General features: G+C 49.1%; 1 protein-coding gene across 1 annotated transcript; it reads right to left on the bottom strand.

The window, feature by feature from the left end:
* Nucleotides 1–1,576: 1,576 nt before the first annotated feature.
* EIF3D (eukaryotic translation initiation factor 3 subunit D) lies at nt 1,577–15,780 on the bottom strand. Its single transcript, XM_055329118.1, has 15 exons — nt 15,627–15,780; nt 13,157–13,289; nt 12,813–12,858; nt 11,811–11,947; nt 10,858–10,943; nt 10,180–10,252; nt 9,149–9,261; nt 7,920–8,052; nt 7,218–7,365; nt 6,315–6,445; nt 5,565–5,650; nt 5,353–5,482; nt 2,655–2,797; nt 2,194–2,477; nt 1,577–1,721 (listed from the first exon to the last, which is right to left on the bottom strand). The coding sequence occupies exons 2-15, from the start codon at nt 13,277–13,279 to the stop codon at nt 1,708–1,710; spliced, it is 1,647 nt and encodes a 548-aa protein (XP_055185093.1). The 5' UTR covers nt 13,280–13,289; nt 15,627–15,780; the 3' UTR covers nt 1,577–1,707.
* Nucleotides 15,781–17,470: the final 1,690 nt, after the last annotated feature.

The following is a 17,470-nucleotide window of genomic DNA, read 5'->3' as shown; positions in this document are numbered from 1 at the left end:
CTCATCTTGTGAGTAAAGGGAAGGCAGGACTGATAAAATATGGCAGCGTCTGAAAACTGGGCTGAAAAGCAGCAGGAATACAGTGGGCAGTTTGAGTCAACACTGAAGCATCAGCTTGATGGCCCCAAGCAGGACACATACAAGTTGGGGATAAACTGAATAAATGAAGCATGTGGAAGCTGGTGCAAAGTTTTTAGGGCCCAGGGCTGAAACTGACTTCCACCTGCCCACTCATCCCAGCTAATCCTGCTGGACTGCATCATGGGTCTGCGAGAGGCAGTCTGGTGACGACCAGGCCCAGTTCTGAAACCTCATGGCACTTGTTACATCACTTTAATGTGTACTTTTTAACAATCTACCTATCTCAAAGGCTCTACAATAAGCATGTTTCAGGGGCACCTTGGCGGCTCAGTGGTTGAGTGTCTGCCTTTGGCTCAGGTCATGGTCCTGGGGTCAAGTCCCACATCAGGTTCCCATGGGGGGAGCCTGTTTCTCCCTCTGGCCGTGTCTCAGCCTCTCTCTGTCTCTCTCATGAATAGATAAAATCTTAAAAAAAAAAAAAAAAGCAGCAGCATGTTTCATGTCCTAGTTGTTTAGCAAAACCAGTAAATGTTTGGTTGCTTTCTTAGGCTCAGTTATTTTAAAGATTTTTACTTATTTGAGAGAGTGCGTACACGCACTTAAGCAGGGGGAGGAGCAGAGGGAGACTGAGAGACTCCCCACTGAGCAGGGAGCCCAGTGTGGGGCTCAATCCCAGGACCCCAGGATCATGATCCATGCCGAAGGCAGACACTTAACCAACTGAGCCACTTGAGCGCCCCTGAGGCTCAATTATTTTGATTAAAATAGTAACTTCAAGAATGTTACTCAAAAGCTGAGCCTGTTTCCTCATCAGTACAGTGGCATCATTTCGACCAATATTCCAGTTCTGGGTCAGGCTCATGAGATATTTATGGAAAACTTAGTATAATACCTGGCAAGGTAATTACTTCAGACCATCAAGATTAGAACATTATTCACTTATAAAAAGTTTATATAACTGAAGATGTATAATTGATTTATGACACATTCTATGAGGACGCCAGCTTGGGACTGTCATCGCCCAAACCAAAACAATTTACAAACAGCAATCACCACCCAGTGGAATATCTGTCAGAATCTCCTGGGGCATGGCCCTCATGAATAGCAAACCCACTCTGGCCTTCAAAGACCATGCCCCTGCTCTGCCTTTTATGAGGGATTTGTGTCTCTAAGGGCAACAGCTGGGTCTGGCACACAGCCAGCAGGCACCCATGCCTGTACAAATGGACATCTTATTGGGACCTCCATCACGCGCTGACACATCCCCAGGACAAAACCCCCAGGAGAGGATCATGTCAAGTGGTTCTAAGAACAAAAATATCAAGGACATTCACCCTCTAACAGGACTATACGATGAATGATGCTCAGGAACAAACTAAGGAGCTCTGATTATGAACTCCAGATAGTAAACTGCTGTTGCAAACCCTCCCTCTCCCAAGAGCTCCTGGGGGAAGGCACAAGGGCTGTCAATCACGATGTAAGCATGTGACGAAGGTAGGAGACTAAATGGTTAGACTTTATTCCACCTTCAAACCTCAACAATAATCAGACAAGCATTCCACTGGGCATCCAAAGCCTTCTAAGCTCAGTGGAATCACAAACTCCAGCTCCACGTCACCATCTGGTTTAAGTTTCTTCCTCTGAAAGACACAAAATGTCAGAGAAATGAGCCATGTCCTACTGGTGCCCTGCTTATGATTTTTTTTTTTTTTTTTTTTTTTACCACCTCCACTTGGAAGTTAAGCCTTTTGGACTGTTGTGGGGCTAAGGGGAATTTCCTTCAGTCACCAGCTGGAATAGCAGGCACGAGGCAGCTTTGAGCCTGTGTAACTAGCACAGAGCATCTTTTCTCCTTCAGACCACTGGCTAACCATTCCACTGCCTTTCTCTAGATGCTTCTTCCTCACTCTAGCCTCTCAAAGGCCACTCTCCCCCTGAGCCCCTCAGGTGATCTAAAGGCTCTTAAAACAGCTTCTGGCTCTATAGAGTGAAGGCTTCTCCAAAGTCTAGTCTCAGGGAGCTCTCCGGCAGTTCTATACCAGGGCTACAGAGCTCAGTCCCTAGTTAGCCTATAGCCACCCTGGACCTCAGAAAGAGGCCTGCTACACACACCTTCCTCCTCTTCCTCCTCCTCCTCTTCATCCTCGTCATCCTCATCGGAGCTGAATGTGCCATCAGGCAGGCTGTAGACACGGATGACCTGCTTGTTGGGGTCCTTGAGGATGAGGTACTTGCCCTCCTCGAGTTTCATGCAGATGTCAATGACACAGCGCAGGATGCCCCAGGCGTTCTCCACACTCAGGTTGATCTGGCTGGCAAACTCATTGGGCTTGAACTGCTGGGTGCCCAGGATGACATGGCGTGAGGAATCTTTCACATGGTACCGGGACACATAACTAGCGGGAAGAAAGGGGTGTTGGTGGTGGGGGCAGGCCCGCACAGAGCCACAGCAACACCCAAGGCCAAATAATCAGTTCTTCCCAAAGGAGAGGGGAGAGGCAAGCCCTGCTCTCCCTGCCCACAGACCCCTCCTTGTGGCAGATGCATTCATGACCCCTGGACACAAAACTCACCCAAGCTTGAGATACTCAGATCCGGCCAGCAGAGCACAGCAGGTCCATCGGGCCAACTTGTAGCTGTTGTTTTTCAGCTCAGTGGCAATGACAGCCCCTCGCTGAGAGTCCAGCTTCTGACGCCAGTCAACGCCGTTACAGTGCTGTGGAAGGCAATCCCAGCACAAGAGTGAAGGGGGGCTCCTCCTGCCCGAGGCCTGGGACCTCCTCCAGCAGAGAAGGAACTCCCTTGTGGGCTTGACTTGGGAAGTAGGTTAGTCCGCAGGTAGATCCCAGGTAAGACTGTCACCTCTAAAACAGCAAAGACATGGTCCCTCTGCACGCAGCCTCCCACACAGCAGGTACCCAGCAAACTGTAACTCCTCTTGTCTAGACAGACACATCTTTTACAAGTGAACAAGTACCATATGAATGGCAAGGACAAGCGTTCAGCATGTGTTGTGTGGTAAGGAATGGTTCCATGGAGGGAACAGGATAGCTAACCAAGGGGAGGACATGGACAGAGGCTGGAGGTGGTGTGATCTGAGAGAGACAGGGAAAAACAGGCCATAGGCCGGGTCAGCCTTGCGTGGAGGTGGAGGCCAGAGTCTGACCCTGTGTATATACACGTGCATAAAAAGAAGGGATAATCTCCAACCACCTCTCTCATACATGTAGGAACTTGGGACTCTGAGCGAAGTGACTAGTTGAGGGTCACATGGCAGAGATTCCCAGATTGCCTTGGTTCATGGAAACCAGAGGCTAATAAAAAATACTAGAGTTCTTTTAGAAGCTAGGCCTAAAAAATTCAGAGATAGATGTGTTTCCCTCAAAAATCACCCTTACGAGATTGCTGTGGCATTTCATGAGCCTCTCCACACATCTGTGCTGGACAGAAGCAGCGTGGGGGTGGGGTGGGTGGAGGAGGGTGCTCAGGAGGTCAGTAAATGCGCAGTAACAGGCATGATTAACAGTGTCCTAAACTGGGGTGATGTTGGCAGAACCAAGGGAGAGATGTTCGAGGGAGCCTAAGGGAGCAGGAAAGAAATGAAGACATTGGAGGGAAAAGAGATTTCAGCAGAATAACAATGGAAAAGGAATTAGAGCAGATCTGAGGAATCACTGTTAGAATTCAATGTTGAGGCTTCGAGTAGGCACAATTCTAAGATGACCCCCAATGGCCCCTTCCCACGTGTGCATGGCCCCGTGCCGCTGAGGAAACATCACACCCACAATTATGCTACCCCTTCTATGTCAAAGGTTTTCTGTACATATACTTAAAGTCCCTTAACAAAGGGAGACCACATGGGTGGGCCTTACATAACCATGAGTCTCTTAAATCCAGGTGTAAGCCAGACACAGATGTCAGAGTTTGGAGGCAGGAGAAAAGTGCTGTGCTGTTGCTGATTTGCAGATGGAGGGGACCCTGGGGCAAGGAATGTGGGTGACCTCCAGGAGCTGAGAAGCCGCAGGTGACAGGTAGCAAGAGAATGGGGATGCTCAGTCCCACAATGGCAAGGAACCCTGAATTCTGCTAAGTAGAATGAACCTAGAAGTTTCTTCCACAGCCTTCAGATTCATTTTAAGCCTGTAATTTGTTACAGAGCAAAAGAAAACAAATATGAGGCGGTATACAGAAGTAATTGTGGCAAAAAGAGCTCCCTGAAAGAAGAATCCATTGGAGGTCAAAAAGGAAGCGAACCAGCAGAGAAAACAAGTGAAGGGAGGGAAGAAACGTATGGGTCCAGGTAAGGTAGCAGCACAGGGGGCAAAGCCACATGGCTACAGTGATGCCAAATGCTATGTGGAGGCCTGGTGGAAAGTCTAGGATGAGGCCACTGGCCCCAGGGCTAAGTTTGTAGTAAGGCTTCTGGTGTGCTCTTTCATCAGGTGACAGAGGCTGGAGAGTGGGAATCAGTGGTGGTAAATGCTAGCCCCAAGGCTCTAATGAAGGCAGAGCAAAATGGCCCATAGACTCCATCTCATCAGACCCTGTTTGACAGAGGCTCAGCCTGAGCCATCCTTCCCATGGAGGACCCTTTATTTGGTACAGCAGCCCCAGGAGTACTGCCACCCACTGTAAAGTCAGGCACATAAGCCTGGGCAGCTTCAGGAAGGGGAGCAGGCCAACAATCACAGAGCACTAGCGTGAGAGGGCAGCAGAAGCAGGAAAGATGAAGGAAGGACGTTTCTTTCAAGAGGCCTCCTGAAGAGCCAAATCTTCACTGATCTGAGAATCTCTGAGTTCAAGAAGTGAAGGAGTTGGAAGAAGAAACCAAAAGGTTGGAGAGAAGGTAGTGGCTGCTTTCAGTGAAAGAACAGATCAAAAGAAGAGCTCCGGGGCTTCCACGAAACCCGCCAACCCAGACGATGAGAGACCAAACCCCCACGCTTGCAGAGGGCAGAAGCCAACAGGAGGGCAGACTGGAACATTTTCAGATGAAATCCCATGAGAAGGCAGTTACTACCGCTTCCTATGTGCAAAATAGGAAAACATCTTAAACTGTAACCACATTCTCTACACATACACACAAATCTCAATGAGGAATTATGGGGAGGAAAAACTCAGATGGGGAAAACAAAAAATTCCTGGTAGCTGTGTGATGCCGGGGGGGGGGGGGGGGGGGCATGAGACCAAGGCTCAAACGCTAACCAGGGAGTTCGCCAGGGATGGCACACCCCGCAGGAAGAATGGTCAGGGTGACCAAACGCGCCTCACCCTGGAATCCCACTCATTGAGTGTCTTGATGTTGATGAAGGACACTTCCCCGTTGGCTCCAGTCATGACACCATCGTGTTCACAACGCACAATAAGGTCAATGTCGTCTCCAAGTTTCCACCTGCGGTACCTGCAGAGCCAACAAGGAGCCTGTTTGGTACCCAAAGCTCCTGGGTTTCAGAGAGGCCGCCCTGCCCAGGTGGCTGACATACCGATAGGCGACAGAGGCGACTTCGTTCTTGTCCATGTCGTCCTCCACAAATGGGTTTGGGTTAGGGAAGTTGTATCTTTCCTTCCCCTGCCAACAGACAAGGGTGTCACAAGACAGCAAGCACCCGTGGCTGAGCCCATGGACCAGCCCCTGCACTCAGCTTACAGTCCTGGCTGGCTCCCTGCAGCCCTCAAGGGGGCAGTGGGCTCCAAATGCACTATGTCGTGGGGCTGCTTACTCCTCCCAACTTGAAGCACAGACCCCCTGTATCTGAATTCGCAGCCATGACTGACCCCTGTCCTGTTTCACTTTTCTAGAGACATGCCACCACTCGACATAACGTTTGTTTAGTTTACGATCTTTCCTTCTCCGTTATAATGAAGCCTCCTAAGGGCAGGAACTTTGCTTATTACTACTAGATCTCCAGCACCTAAACAGTATATTGTATAAAACAGCATGTTTGTCAAATACCTGAAAGAACCTATACATCCTGTCTGACTGAGACAAGTATGCTTAGTATTTTAACCCTACAGAGAAGAAACATACCACATACCACAAAGCTCTGAAGTGGTGAATCTAGGGTTCAGTCAGGCAGTCTGACCTCAAAGCCACAGCTTGGAGCTCTTCTGTGACAGGAAGAGACCATGCCTGCCCCTGCTCAGTCCCACAACCCCACAGCCTACCACAACGCAGATATTCAATAGAAGGGGACAAAAGAGAAGCTGGTGCCCAGATGCTCTCTCCACCTTACCATTCTCAAGCACTGCTGGGAGAAGTTGTGATTGATGTAGGTTGCTTCCATGGCCAAGTTGCGGGGTGAATTGAAGGAATTGCCTTCATCTTGTGGGGGCTCATTGGCAGTCTCACTCACTGTCAGGAGGTCTGCAAAAGTGGCAGCGTGGTCACCCAGCAGCGAAACCGAGTCATCAACAATGTGCCTGGCACTGCAGGGAGGGGCCACGATCCCAGCAACACAGGCCCATTCTTCCAGCATCTGCTAACCCAGCTCTCCCAAGCGCGGGGTGCAGAGGCGAGGAAGCAGGAAGCACTACTGGGTAACTTCGGATTCTCTCTAACATTAAATTCAAGCACATTATAAGACACCGATCCCCTTTCAGTCCCTTTGGATTCCTCAAAATAATATCTGATTTTGTCAGCTTTTTAACAAAAGAAGGTCCTAAGCCTCTGGTGTGGAATGTAATAATATCGTTCCATCTCACTGCTATCAAATTTCAGTGACTTGGTTTCCCTTCATGATGTGTCTATACGCATTTATGTTGTTATCAAATACATGCATATGTAATCTTTCCTTTATAAATACACTGAAATAAAGGTAAAAGAAGCATTAATTTAAAGAAAACATGGCATAAATGTTAAAGGTGGTATGGAGCATTGACAGAAGCCAGGAAAGTGCCATTCAAATGAGTAACATCTGCACACACAGTACTGGGGCTATGGGAGGACTCAGAAATCTGGCACCTCGAGGAGGTAGTGCATGACAGGCCTTCGGTGAGGAGGCCGGGAGGGATTCAGCTGCAGCCATCAGTGCTTGTGAGGACACAGACCACTTCCCGTCCACTCTCTAGTAGCAGGGACTTGCTCGAAACCAACAGAACACCTGACACCTTGTGCTGCTCCCAGACAGGCTTCTTACCAAAATCAGAGTTGTCCCTTTTATCAAAGAAGAGCTTGGACCCAACTCTTTGCACAACAATGTCCCAGGAATACACGGAGCGGGTGCAACTCATCAGTGTGGCCAGAATGGCATCAGTGGCAAACACATTCCCCTGGGTTTTTGCCAGCTGCAAAGAGGACAGAGAGAAAGAGATGTGAAGATACACTTAGGCCAAACAGCCCATGTGCACGGAGGGAGCTTTCTTGCAGGGAGCTGCAGGGAGCTTTCTTGCCCTCAAGCATACGTGCACACCCCTCTACCTGTCTTAAGGGGTGAGTCTGGCAAACCAGCCCACAAGCTTCCATGGCCAGTCACCACCCTGGGATACAGGGACTGCAGCTCTCTGAGCACTTGCCATATTCCAGGATGGCACCTTGCAGTGCTTTCGTCCTGCCTCCAGTGGCAGGTGGTAAGCACATTCAACCCATCTCATGGGTAAGCAAAGAAGGCCTCAGGTAGGTGGTGCGGGGGAGCCCGGTAGAGCTGGGATTCGAGTCCACCTCTGCTTAACCCCAACATTATAGCCAGCAAGGTGCCTGTATTCCCATCTAGTCCTGTCCCGTTTGGGAGCATCTTATCTAAAAGGGTTTCTGAGGTCCCATGATCCATGGAGGTGCCTGTGTGCTGTTCCTTCTGCAGCCTCAACTGTAGAAGCCAGCAGCACTCCTTCAGGGTGCCCACCTTTCGGATGACAGGGTCGTCTGTGGTGGTGACAGTGTGGAAGATGCGCTTGATGCTCCGCAGCGGCTTCTCGCTCCTCGTGGTGATGCGGTCGAAGGCTTTATCGTAGTACTCCAGGGCCCCACAACACTCGCTGACGGGACAGCGGAGAAGACACACAATGGAAACGGGAAGATCATCAGCTGCTTTTGTTATTTTTTGTTTGTATTTTAAAAGCCATTATAGAAGGGTGCCTGGGTCGCTTAGTCCACTAAGCAGCCAACTCTGAATTTTGGCTCAGGTAATGAACTCAGGGTGGTGAGATCAAGCCCATATCAGGCTCCACACTCAGCAGGGAGTCAGAGCCTGCTTGAGATTCTCTCCCTCTCCTTTTGCCCATCCCCTTGCTTGTGTGCTTTCTCTCTAAAATAAATCTTAAAACGAAAAGACATTGAATCCAAACTCTTATCCAGAAATCTAAAAAATAAATGGTTTCTTTGATGAGGACAGAAGACAAGTTCTCAGAGTTCACTCAGGGCCCGTCCCCTAAGCTCTGGATATGGCCCCACAGAGCAGCATGAACAAAACTGATTGACTCAACCTCCACATTTTAATGACATGGTGACTGAGGCCAAGATAGACAGGTAGTTCTAGAGGCCTCCAGATGCACTGACTTCTAACCTGGTACTCCGGTCCCCACTGACATCGATCTGCTACTTGAGGTAAACAGCTCTTTGTAATGTCAGGAAGCTTTGCTTCTGACAAACTATTCTCTCTTCTTGCCAAAAGAGCCACACAACTTGAGTTTAATTTTCTTTTGCTCACGATGCCAGGAAGTGGAAAGAAATCTCTCAAGTTTAACATCAGCGAACTTCTTTCTCCTAGTCTCGCCTTAGCCTTGATTTTTAAAAACACATCTATTAATCTTTTTTTTTTTTTTTTAAATTTTTATTTATTTATGATAGTCACACACACAGAGAGAGAGAGAGAGGCAGAGACACAGGCAGAGGGAGAAGCAGGCTCCATGCACCGGGAGCCCGACGTGGGATTCGATCCCGGGTCTCCAGGATCGCGCCCTGGGCCAAAGGCAGGCGTCAAACCGCTGCGCCACCCAGGGATCCCCACATCTATTAATCTTGTGCAATGTCTTAGCAGCTTCAAATTCTCTTTTGGAAATACTATGGCTTAGGAACAGCAGCAGGTCCACACAACTAAGTGTGTGGCGGAAGGTAGCAAATGATGCCACTTACATGTCCTGTGGCTCTGATACTTCCAAGTAGCGCATCTTCATTAATTGAGGAAAGTCCATTTCTTCTTTTACCTCCCAGTCACTACGGACTTCAACTGAAGAGTCTCGGGGTTTCTGCAGTGCAAAACCAGTGGAGGGAAAAGAATTACAGCTAGGGCATAACACAAGCAAAAGGCATGTTAACAGTGTGAAGGGTTTTTAGTCAATAAATCTCTTCAGAACATTTGCCATGTGTTGGCTGCTTTATAAAAGAATCCCTGACTCTTTGGAGTTTATAATCTAGAAAATGACTGAAGGGGTCAAGAAATAAAAATCAATCAGGACTTTTACTTGAAGGTGATGTCAGCACCCAGGGAACACCAGCTCTTTTACATGTTATGTATTTCAGAAAAGAAGCTTTAGCAGTTTTTTATTTCTCTCAGGACATTAACACACAACGAGCATCGTGTCCAGCAAAATCTTAATTGCTGCCACTGGAGCTTCTCTCTTGCTTACGGATGTCTTCTATCCTCACAGTGCCCACATAAGCACCTGTACATGAATGCTTACGGCAACATTTTTCATAACAGCAAAAAGTGGAAACCATAGTGAACCGATAACAAAATGTGGTATATCCATACAAGTTCGGCTATAAGGAGGTATGAACAAACACCACGAGGTGGATGAACTATGAAAACATGCTTAGTGGGAGGATCCAGACACAAAAGACTACATGTTGTAGGATTCTGTTTATGTGAAATGTCTAGAAGCACAAATCCAGCGACAGAAGGGACTGGTAACAGCCAAGGGCTGAGGAGAACAAGGACTAAGTGCTGAAGGGTACTGGGCTCTTTTCAGAATGAGGAGAATGTTCCGAGACTGGCTGCAGTAACACTGGCCCGTATCTGTGAATGTACCAAAAACCACTGAACTTGTATGCTTTAAGTGGGTGGATTGTATAACCTGTGGATTTTGTTTCAATAAAGTGGTTATAAAACCAAATTAACCAGCAAAATTGAGTTTCTGGAGAAAACTCTGGTGTGGATACACTACCTGTGACTTCTGGTCCCACTTCTGCCTCACTCCGAATTGTTTCTGGAATTTTTTCTGCAGCCGTATGCGCTCTCTAGAAAGGTAAAAAGATTGTGCTCTGAGTGCAGACCTTTAAGTCAATGGCTTCTCAAAAGGCAGAAGCTGCCCTTCTCTTCCACTAAACCTCGTCCTCAACATCAGGACTTCTCGCAACAAAGAAAACAGGGGCTTAGTGAAAAAGAGTCTAGCAAAAGCATGCCATGTTAGAGTGGTAGAAGTACGCTGCTCCCCAGTGCCGAGCAAGTAGGCTTTAACCCCCCCTGCAGAGTCTACTGGCAGCCCCAGCCTGGGGCAGGGCTGCTGCATGACACAGCTCCCAGGGCCCAGTGTGAAGGATGCCCCTGGACTTGTGCCACAGCAGAACCGAGCCTACGTGAGCCCCAGGGCTTGACTTACTTGCCCTCATTTCCTACCAGTGTGCATGGCCACTGCCAAGTACCATCCAGCTCCTCTATCTGCCAAGAATAGCCCTTGGAGGACGATGGCAGGCTAAACCAGTGGTTTCCCTGGAATCAGGGCGGTTTTGTTTTGTTTTTTGCAATTATGGGGAAGACAACCATCCTCCTGCTTTGGCTCAGTGATTTCAGAGTACAGTCAGTCTTGAAGAATAGCATGTTCCAGGAGAATGGAAAACCTCACCTCTCTTTCTGCTTGGCACTCTTAGGCAAGGTCTGCAGGTTGAACTGCAACATATTCCGTCGATCTTTGTCTCTGCGGAGGTTCCGCTGGGAATTAAGAAAAAACACCCATGTCAAAATCTTGGGGATTTGGGGATCCCTGGGTGGTGCAGCGGTTTGGCACCTGTGGCCCAGGGCGCGATCCTGGAGACCCAGGATCGAATCCCACATCGGGCTCCCGGTGCATGGAGCCTGCTTCTCCCTCTGCCTATGTCTCTGCCTCTCTCTCTCCTCTCTCTCTCTGTGACTATCATAAATAAATTAAAAAAAAAAAAATCTTGGGGATTTGACAGACAAAAGGCAGTGCTCAATGGGAGCACTTGGGTTTAGCCTAGACATACATTTGCACGTTTTTTATTGAAGTAGGCTTATGGGCTTTTATTAGAGTTACAGTTTGCCTCTTTACGTAGTAAGATGCAGCCCGACTGGACCTTCTACTTAATAAAACCTGCACACGGCAATCAAATGAGGCAACAGGACCCTTTTTACGTGACACAAACACCTTCTCTTAGCACAAAGGCATGATGCCCTAGCCACTGGGCAACAAAAACCGAAACTATCTGAATGCCAGGGTGGTTCATTTGGTTAAGCACCAAATGGTTGGCTCAGGTCATGATATCAGGGTCCTGGGATCAAGTCCTGCGTTGGGCTGTGCTCAGTGGGCAGCCCTGTTTCTCCCTCTGCCCCACCCCCTCACACCCCCGCTCGTGCTCTTTCTCTCAAATAAATAAAACCTTTAAGAAAAATGCATCTTTGGACCCAGTGTAAGTTTACTTTAGTACAACGTGTCACTGGTCAGCTACTTGAAAGTCACTGGAAGACCTATGAGAATGCACTTTCCTCTCACCAGTATGCACAAGGTGGCAACCAATGGTAATGGCTCCAAGATGGTAAGATTGCTGGCCCTTGGCCTACCTGTGCAAATCGCATCCGATTCCGCTGGTAGGCAGTCTTCTGTGTGCGTGCTGTGTCCACCAGTTGGAAACTAGTTTCATCCTCTTCATGGAAATAAGCATACTGACTTCCACCACCAAACTGAGAGGAGTACTTATCTGTAAGCAAAGGCAGTGATGTGTAACAGCTACCACCTACAGACTTTACACACATGCTGGTGTAAAGCCCTGCTACTTAAAGCGTGCACTCAGGATCCTTAGCAGAAGCGCATGCATATGGACTTGCCCCAGATCCACTCAATCAGAATCAGCCTCTTAAGAAGATCCCAGGAGATTCATGTGCACATTCAAGTTTGAACAGTTCTGGTCTAATGAACTTTTTAAGTCAAAACAGAGTCTGAGGACCTCAAGCCCATTTCACACCCTGCCTTATTCTGTAAGAACAGGAGTTAAGATTTACTCTCCCAGAAGGGACAAATAAGTGGCATGCATAATGCAAATATGCAATTATCTGCATCAATTGCCTAATGGGTTATGATATACTTTACTGTTGACCTCAATCCCAATAAACTTAACTTAGTATTCCAACTAGCCACTTCCAACAATCTCAACTGGCACAGAAAAACAAACAAACAAACAAACAAACAAACAACAACCCATTTAGTCCATCAGGATCTTAAAATCTGGAGTCTACTGATTGGCTTCAAAGGTTCAGTAACTCCCAGGCACTGGAGTGCAAAAAGGGAATGAGTTCAAGGATCTGTGAAAAGGTTCATGGTTCCCTAAAAGTGGGAGGAAAAAAATTCCACTATAACAGATTAAACCTCTTTAATGAACAATCTAAGTTTGGAGGCCATTAAAAAAGAAGTAAATATTGTCTACAGTCAGTTCAGACTGTGCCCTTAAAAACCATGAATTATCATTAGCATTTTGTTCCTGTTCTAGAATGCTTTTGGATGGAGGTTACTAGAAAAAGTAACAATCCTCCCAAGGCCCTGATCTGGGTAGTCAGTTGAACACTTACTCGTGTACCTCTTATCTTGGTATGTGGCACCTGTCCAGTCTGCAACCTGTAAAAGCAACAAGAGAAGAAAGAGCACACAGGTCAATCAGACATGCTTCTCCTAACCCAGAAACCCCTGTAAATGAAGACATAGTCTGGGAACAATGTAAGAAGGACTGGCTCCCAAGGCCTTTGTAAGTGCCCAGCTTTCCAATGATGACTGCAAGTACCCAGATGTGAGAACCTTCCCCAGCTGGTGTCCCTATAAGGAACTCACAAGTTATGCTTTTGAGACAATACAATTGGAATTAACTAACAGAGAGTAGCAGCTATACCTTAAAAGATTTACTTTAACAGGTGAGTACCTTTCCTAGCCGATCTCCTTTGCTGAACGGCTGGTAGGGCATATCCCGAAACTGCTCAGGCACCGCACAGGGACCCCAGCCTGACGGGTTGTCCTGGATCACGGGTGTCATGAACTTTGCCATCTTCTAAAACCTTAAAAATACAAATAATGTGAGTAGCTTCATGAAGAAAGGCCTCCAAACACAAAAAGCCTACTGAGGTAATCTAAGACACAATGATAAAATTCAAAAAGCAACACACAATATGGAACACCCAACTGTTGAGCTCTACTAACTATTTTCCTATAGATAATATTGGAAATACTTAGAAGACCACTAACAAAACCAAATTACCATATTGCACTGATTCTGTGACACCTGCTTTTTCCACTATAATGTCTTTGAAATGCGGCTGCATCTTATGCTTGATAGGCTGCCTTAATTGGCAGGTGTTCTTTTTTAGTGCTACATAACATAGTAGTGCTTTTTAAAGGAAGTGGTGTCTTAGATTTGATGGAATGAGTAACCTTGTCTCAAGTGTAATGACCTCATTCTAGTTCTCAGAAACACCTCTGCCAAGGTATACAATTTGTAGCTTCCTCAAGCCTTGTCTTTTCATCTGTAAATTGAATCAAGACCCTACAAGATCATTGTGAAGGCCTTGATAGTTACATGTAGGAGAAATGGCTTCATTTTAAAATGCCACACAATTACAACTGGGACTTGCAAAAATACATTCACATGCAGAGTGCTGAGAAAAAAGGAGTCCATAAATATATCCTGATATCTAACTTTTCTTTCTTGTTTTTCCAATTTTCTATCAATATAAATCCTTATGCAGAACAAGTGGACACAGAGCCAAGTTAAAAGCTGGTCAGAAAGCTGAGGTTACCATAAACCCTAGGTCATAAAAGTGGCCATACATCACGTTTGTAGATATTATCAGTACCAGTTATTGTTCTTGTCTACCCTGCATAAAGTCAGTGAATGCCCCCAACAATCCTGAGGGAGCGGCTAGTGTCATCCCCACTTTTCAGATAAGAAAACTGAGGCACACACAGAAGCTAAGAAATTGTTCAAATTTGCAATGCTAGCTGATGAAAAAATTGAAAAAAAGCAGTCTGGCTGGAACCCACACTCTGCATAATGCTATAGCTCCTCCCAAGTGAGTAAAAGCCAGGGGCTACAGAACAGATCTTTGCCTGACAGTTCCGATCAAAGACCTGTGCACTTATCATCCATCTGTCGTAATCCTCAGGTTGAGTTCCCAGAGGAAAATTCATTTCGGGAGCCTGGAGAGTAACCACAGGGAACAGGTACAGCGACTGTAGTAAGTTCTCCTCCGTGTCCCATACTGGGGAGGGTCAGGCTTCCTACAGAAGCGACACCGGGAATCAGAGCAACAGGGAACGTTCCTGAGAGCTCCCTCCTCCGATTCTCAGCTTAAGCTATACTAGGGGAAGAGGACTGAGAAGAGGGGTGGCAGTTTCACGACGATTCATGTTAAAATGAGTATTTACTGAGCTCCTACCATGTGTCAGACACTATGCTAAAGAAGTTAACAGCACTAACCACGCCCACACGCCCGTTTTGGAGATTAAGATTTTGCAGCTCGGCCAATTAGGTTGTCCATCTGCCCACTGCTTCAAAATACGGTTGATTTCCAGGGTTGTCTGTCTTAAGCCCAGCATTCTTCCCCTTGTTATAGCTGGGGAGCAGCCGGAGAAGAAACGGGGCTTTAGGCCGTACCTAGTAACACACCAATGATATTTTAAAAATCTGGTTGTTCTGCCACAGTTGACGAAGGAAACAGACCCAAGGCTTGGCATGCATCTTCCAGAGGGTGGGAGGAAGTCCCTTGGCTTCAACGCATGTAAAGTAAAAGTGAGCAGGATGGAACCAGAAGCAGAAACAGCCGGTCAGGTGCGCCGGTGACAGCTGTAGCGGCTACAGGGGAGGGGGAGGCCCCTCCGGGCCTCGGCGGGGGCGCTCGGCGGGCGGGCCACTACAGATCAGAAGCCACCGGCCCCGGGGGGGGGGGGGGCGCCTCAGATCAGACCAGACCTGCGCCGCCACCGCCGTCCATTTCACGGCAAAGGGAAGAACCTTTGGGCTGGGAACCCCTGGGAGCAGGTCGAGCCCTGCTCAGCCTGGAGCCCCCCCATAACCTTCACACAAACTCAGCGAGCCGCAGGCCCCTCTGAAGGCCCGGAGACCCAACGGCGCTAAGAGATACTGTCAAAGTCGCTCAGGCCGTGGCCGCAAAGCGGCGCCTAAGACCGGGGGACCCCACCCTCAAGGCCGTGCCCCGCATCCCCAAGTGTGTCGGGCCCCGGGGTCCCCGAAGGCGGAGTCCTGCCCCGCCCAGCGGAGGAGCAGCGGCGGCCACAGGCGTACGGGGGTCTCTTCCGGGAGGCCTCCCCTCCGAAGGCCGGGCCCAGCGCAAGCCGGCCCCAGAGACCCGCGGAGCCCTACGGAACACTCCTCTCACCTGTAAAGGCCTCTGCCGGCCCCGATGGCGAGAGATGGTCCGGGCCGGAGACCGCGCAGCCGGGTGCCCTCCGAGGAACACGGTAAAGAAGGGAGGAAAGATGCGCGCGCACCGGCCGGCGCCGTAAACACCATCGGCGCTGTCGTAAACTGCCCTTTAGCTTCCTCCGGAGTCGACCGCGGAACGCACGGGTCGTAAAGCGACGGTCCCCGTCGCACGCCCGGAAGTTCGTCACTGTTCTCTGCGAGGTGGCCTTACGGTCTCGGAGGAGCCCAGCCGCGGGAGGTGTGTTTACAGTTACGTCACGGGCGCGTCCGGCGGCGCCCCGAGAGGGCGTCCCGAGTTTTTGAAACGTGGCGGCCGTGCCCTGGAGGCAGGAGGCGGGGAGCGCGAGGGCCGCTCCGCGTCGCTGTGCTTCCCCGACGCTGCGGCGCCCGCCTCGGTGTCCACGGGGACCGGGGCTCCGGCCTTTTCTAGCCGTTCGTGGGGCTCGGACCCGAGGCCCAGAGGGCGGAGGTGCCCCAGGGAGCCCGGGCCGCGAGCGCAGGCGGGCTGCCCGCCGGGGTCAGACTCCGCGCACGACGACGTCCGCCGCCGACGTGTAGGATGCGGCCCCCGGGGCTCGCGTCCGCGGATTGTTGCTCCGCTTCGTCCAGCTGGAGGCCGGGAACCTTGCGTGTTCGGTAGCGGTGGGGACTCTCAGGTGCGCAGTGATGTGCTTGCTGTCCCTTTGCGACTACCGGCCCCTGGAATTTGTCCTGGAATCCTAGTCGGCGATGTCAAAAACACCGAAAGAGAATCCGAGGATGTGATTTTATTCAAGCCGCAGGTCCTTTGCTCTCCGGCCGGCTAGGATTCCTTATCAGTCTTCCAGCCTGACCCCTTTATTGGAAAATAAGTCCCTTAGATCCGATTTCCTGCTCGGCTCTGCCACTCACTAGCTGTGCGGGCTTCACCTCTCCGGGCCTCAGTTTTCTTATCTGCAGACTGGAGATAATAAATAATATTGGGGCCCTATGAGGGTAAAAATAAGTTCGTGTGAAAATGGTAAATGGCACCCACAGGTTATTCCATCTCTCTCAAGCTGTTTACTCATCTGCAAAATGAAAACGTTACTGGGTACACTTGTTTCCATAGATTGTCTCCCAACCTGCTCAGGTTCCGATTTTCCTGATTTTTGCTGATGGCACCCACTTAATGGTGCTCGGTGCAAAGCCTTGTAGTTATCGTTGGTAGTTCCTTTTCCCTTTCCGCCGTATTCCCACATTCGGTCCTTTACCCAGGGCTGCTCTTTGTTCTGCTTTCAAAATACATCTCGAAGGCTGGCACCTCCCCCACCAGCACCAGCGTCCTGCTTGGACTCCCCGTGCCCACTCTTGCTCCTCTAGGTTCCTCCTCCAGTGGTACCCAAAGCGATCTGTTGACAGTCCCCTAGCAGCTTCCTGTTATGCGCTCAGAGTGAAACCTGAGTGTCTTCCTGTGGCCTGTCTGGTCCCTGGCTACCTTTCAACTTTATATCCTCTTTTTTTTTCTTTAAGATTTACTTATTTGATAGAGAGCAAGTGAAGCAGGGGTGAGAGTAGGGAAAGAGGGAGAGAGAATCTCAGGCCGACTCCACACTGAGGGCAGAGCTCCACAGGGGCTCCGTCTCACGACTTGAAATCACAACCTGAGCTGAAACCAAGAGTCAGGTACTTAACCAACTGTACAACCCTGGTGCCCCTATGCCTGCCTTCCTATGTGCTGTAGCCACCATGCTCTTTTTTTCTGTGCCTCAAGTACATCAACTTCATATCTAGCTCAGCAGGGCCTCTGCAGTGGCTGTGCCGTCTGCATGGAACACT

Source organism: Nyctereutes procyonoides, unplaced genomic scaffold, assembly GCF_905146905.1.
Source record: "Nyctereutes procyonoides isolate TBG_1078 unplaced genomic scaffold, NYPRO_anot_genome, whole genome shotgun sequence".
In the NCBI taxonomy this organism is placed as follows: domain Eukaryota; kingdom Metazoa; phylum Chordata; class Mammalia; order Carnivora; family Canidae; genus Nyctereutes; species Nyctereutes procyonoides.
This window is presented reverse-complemented; position numbering and strand designations above follow the sequence as displayed.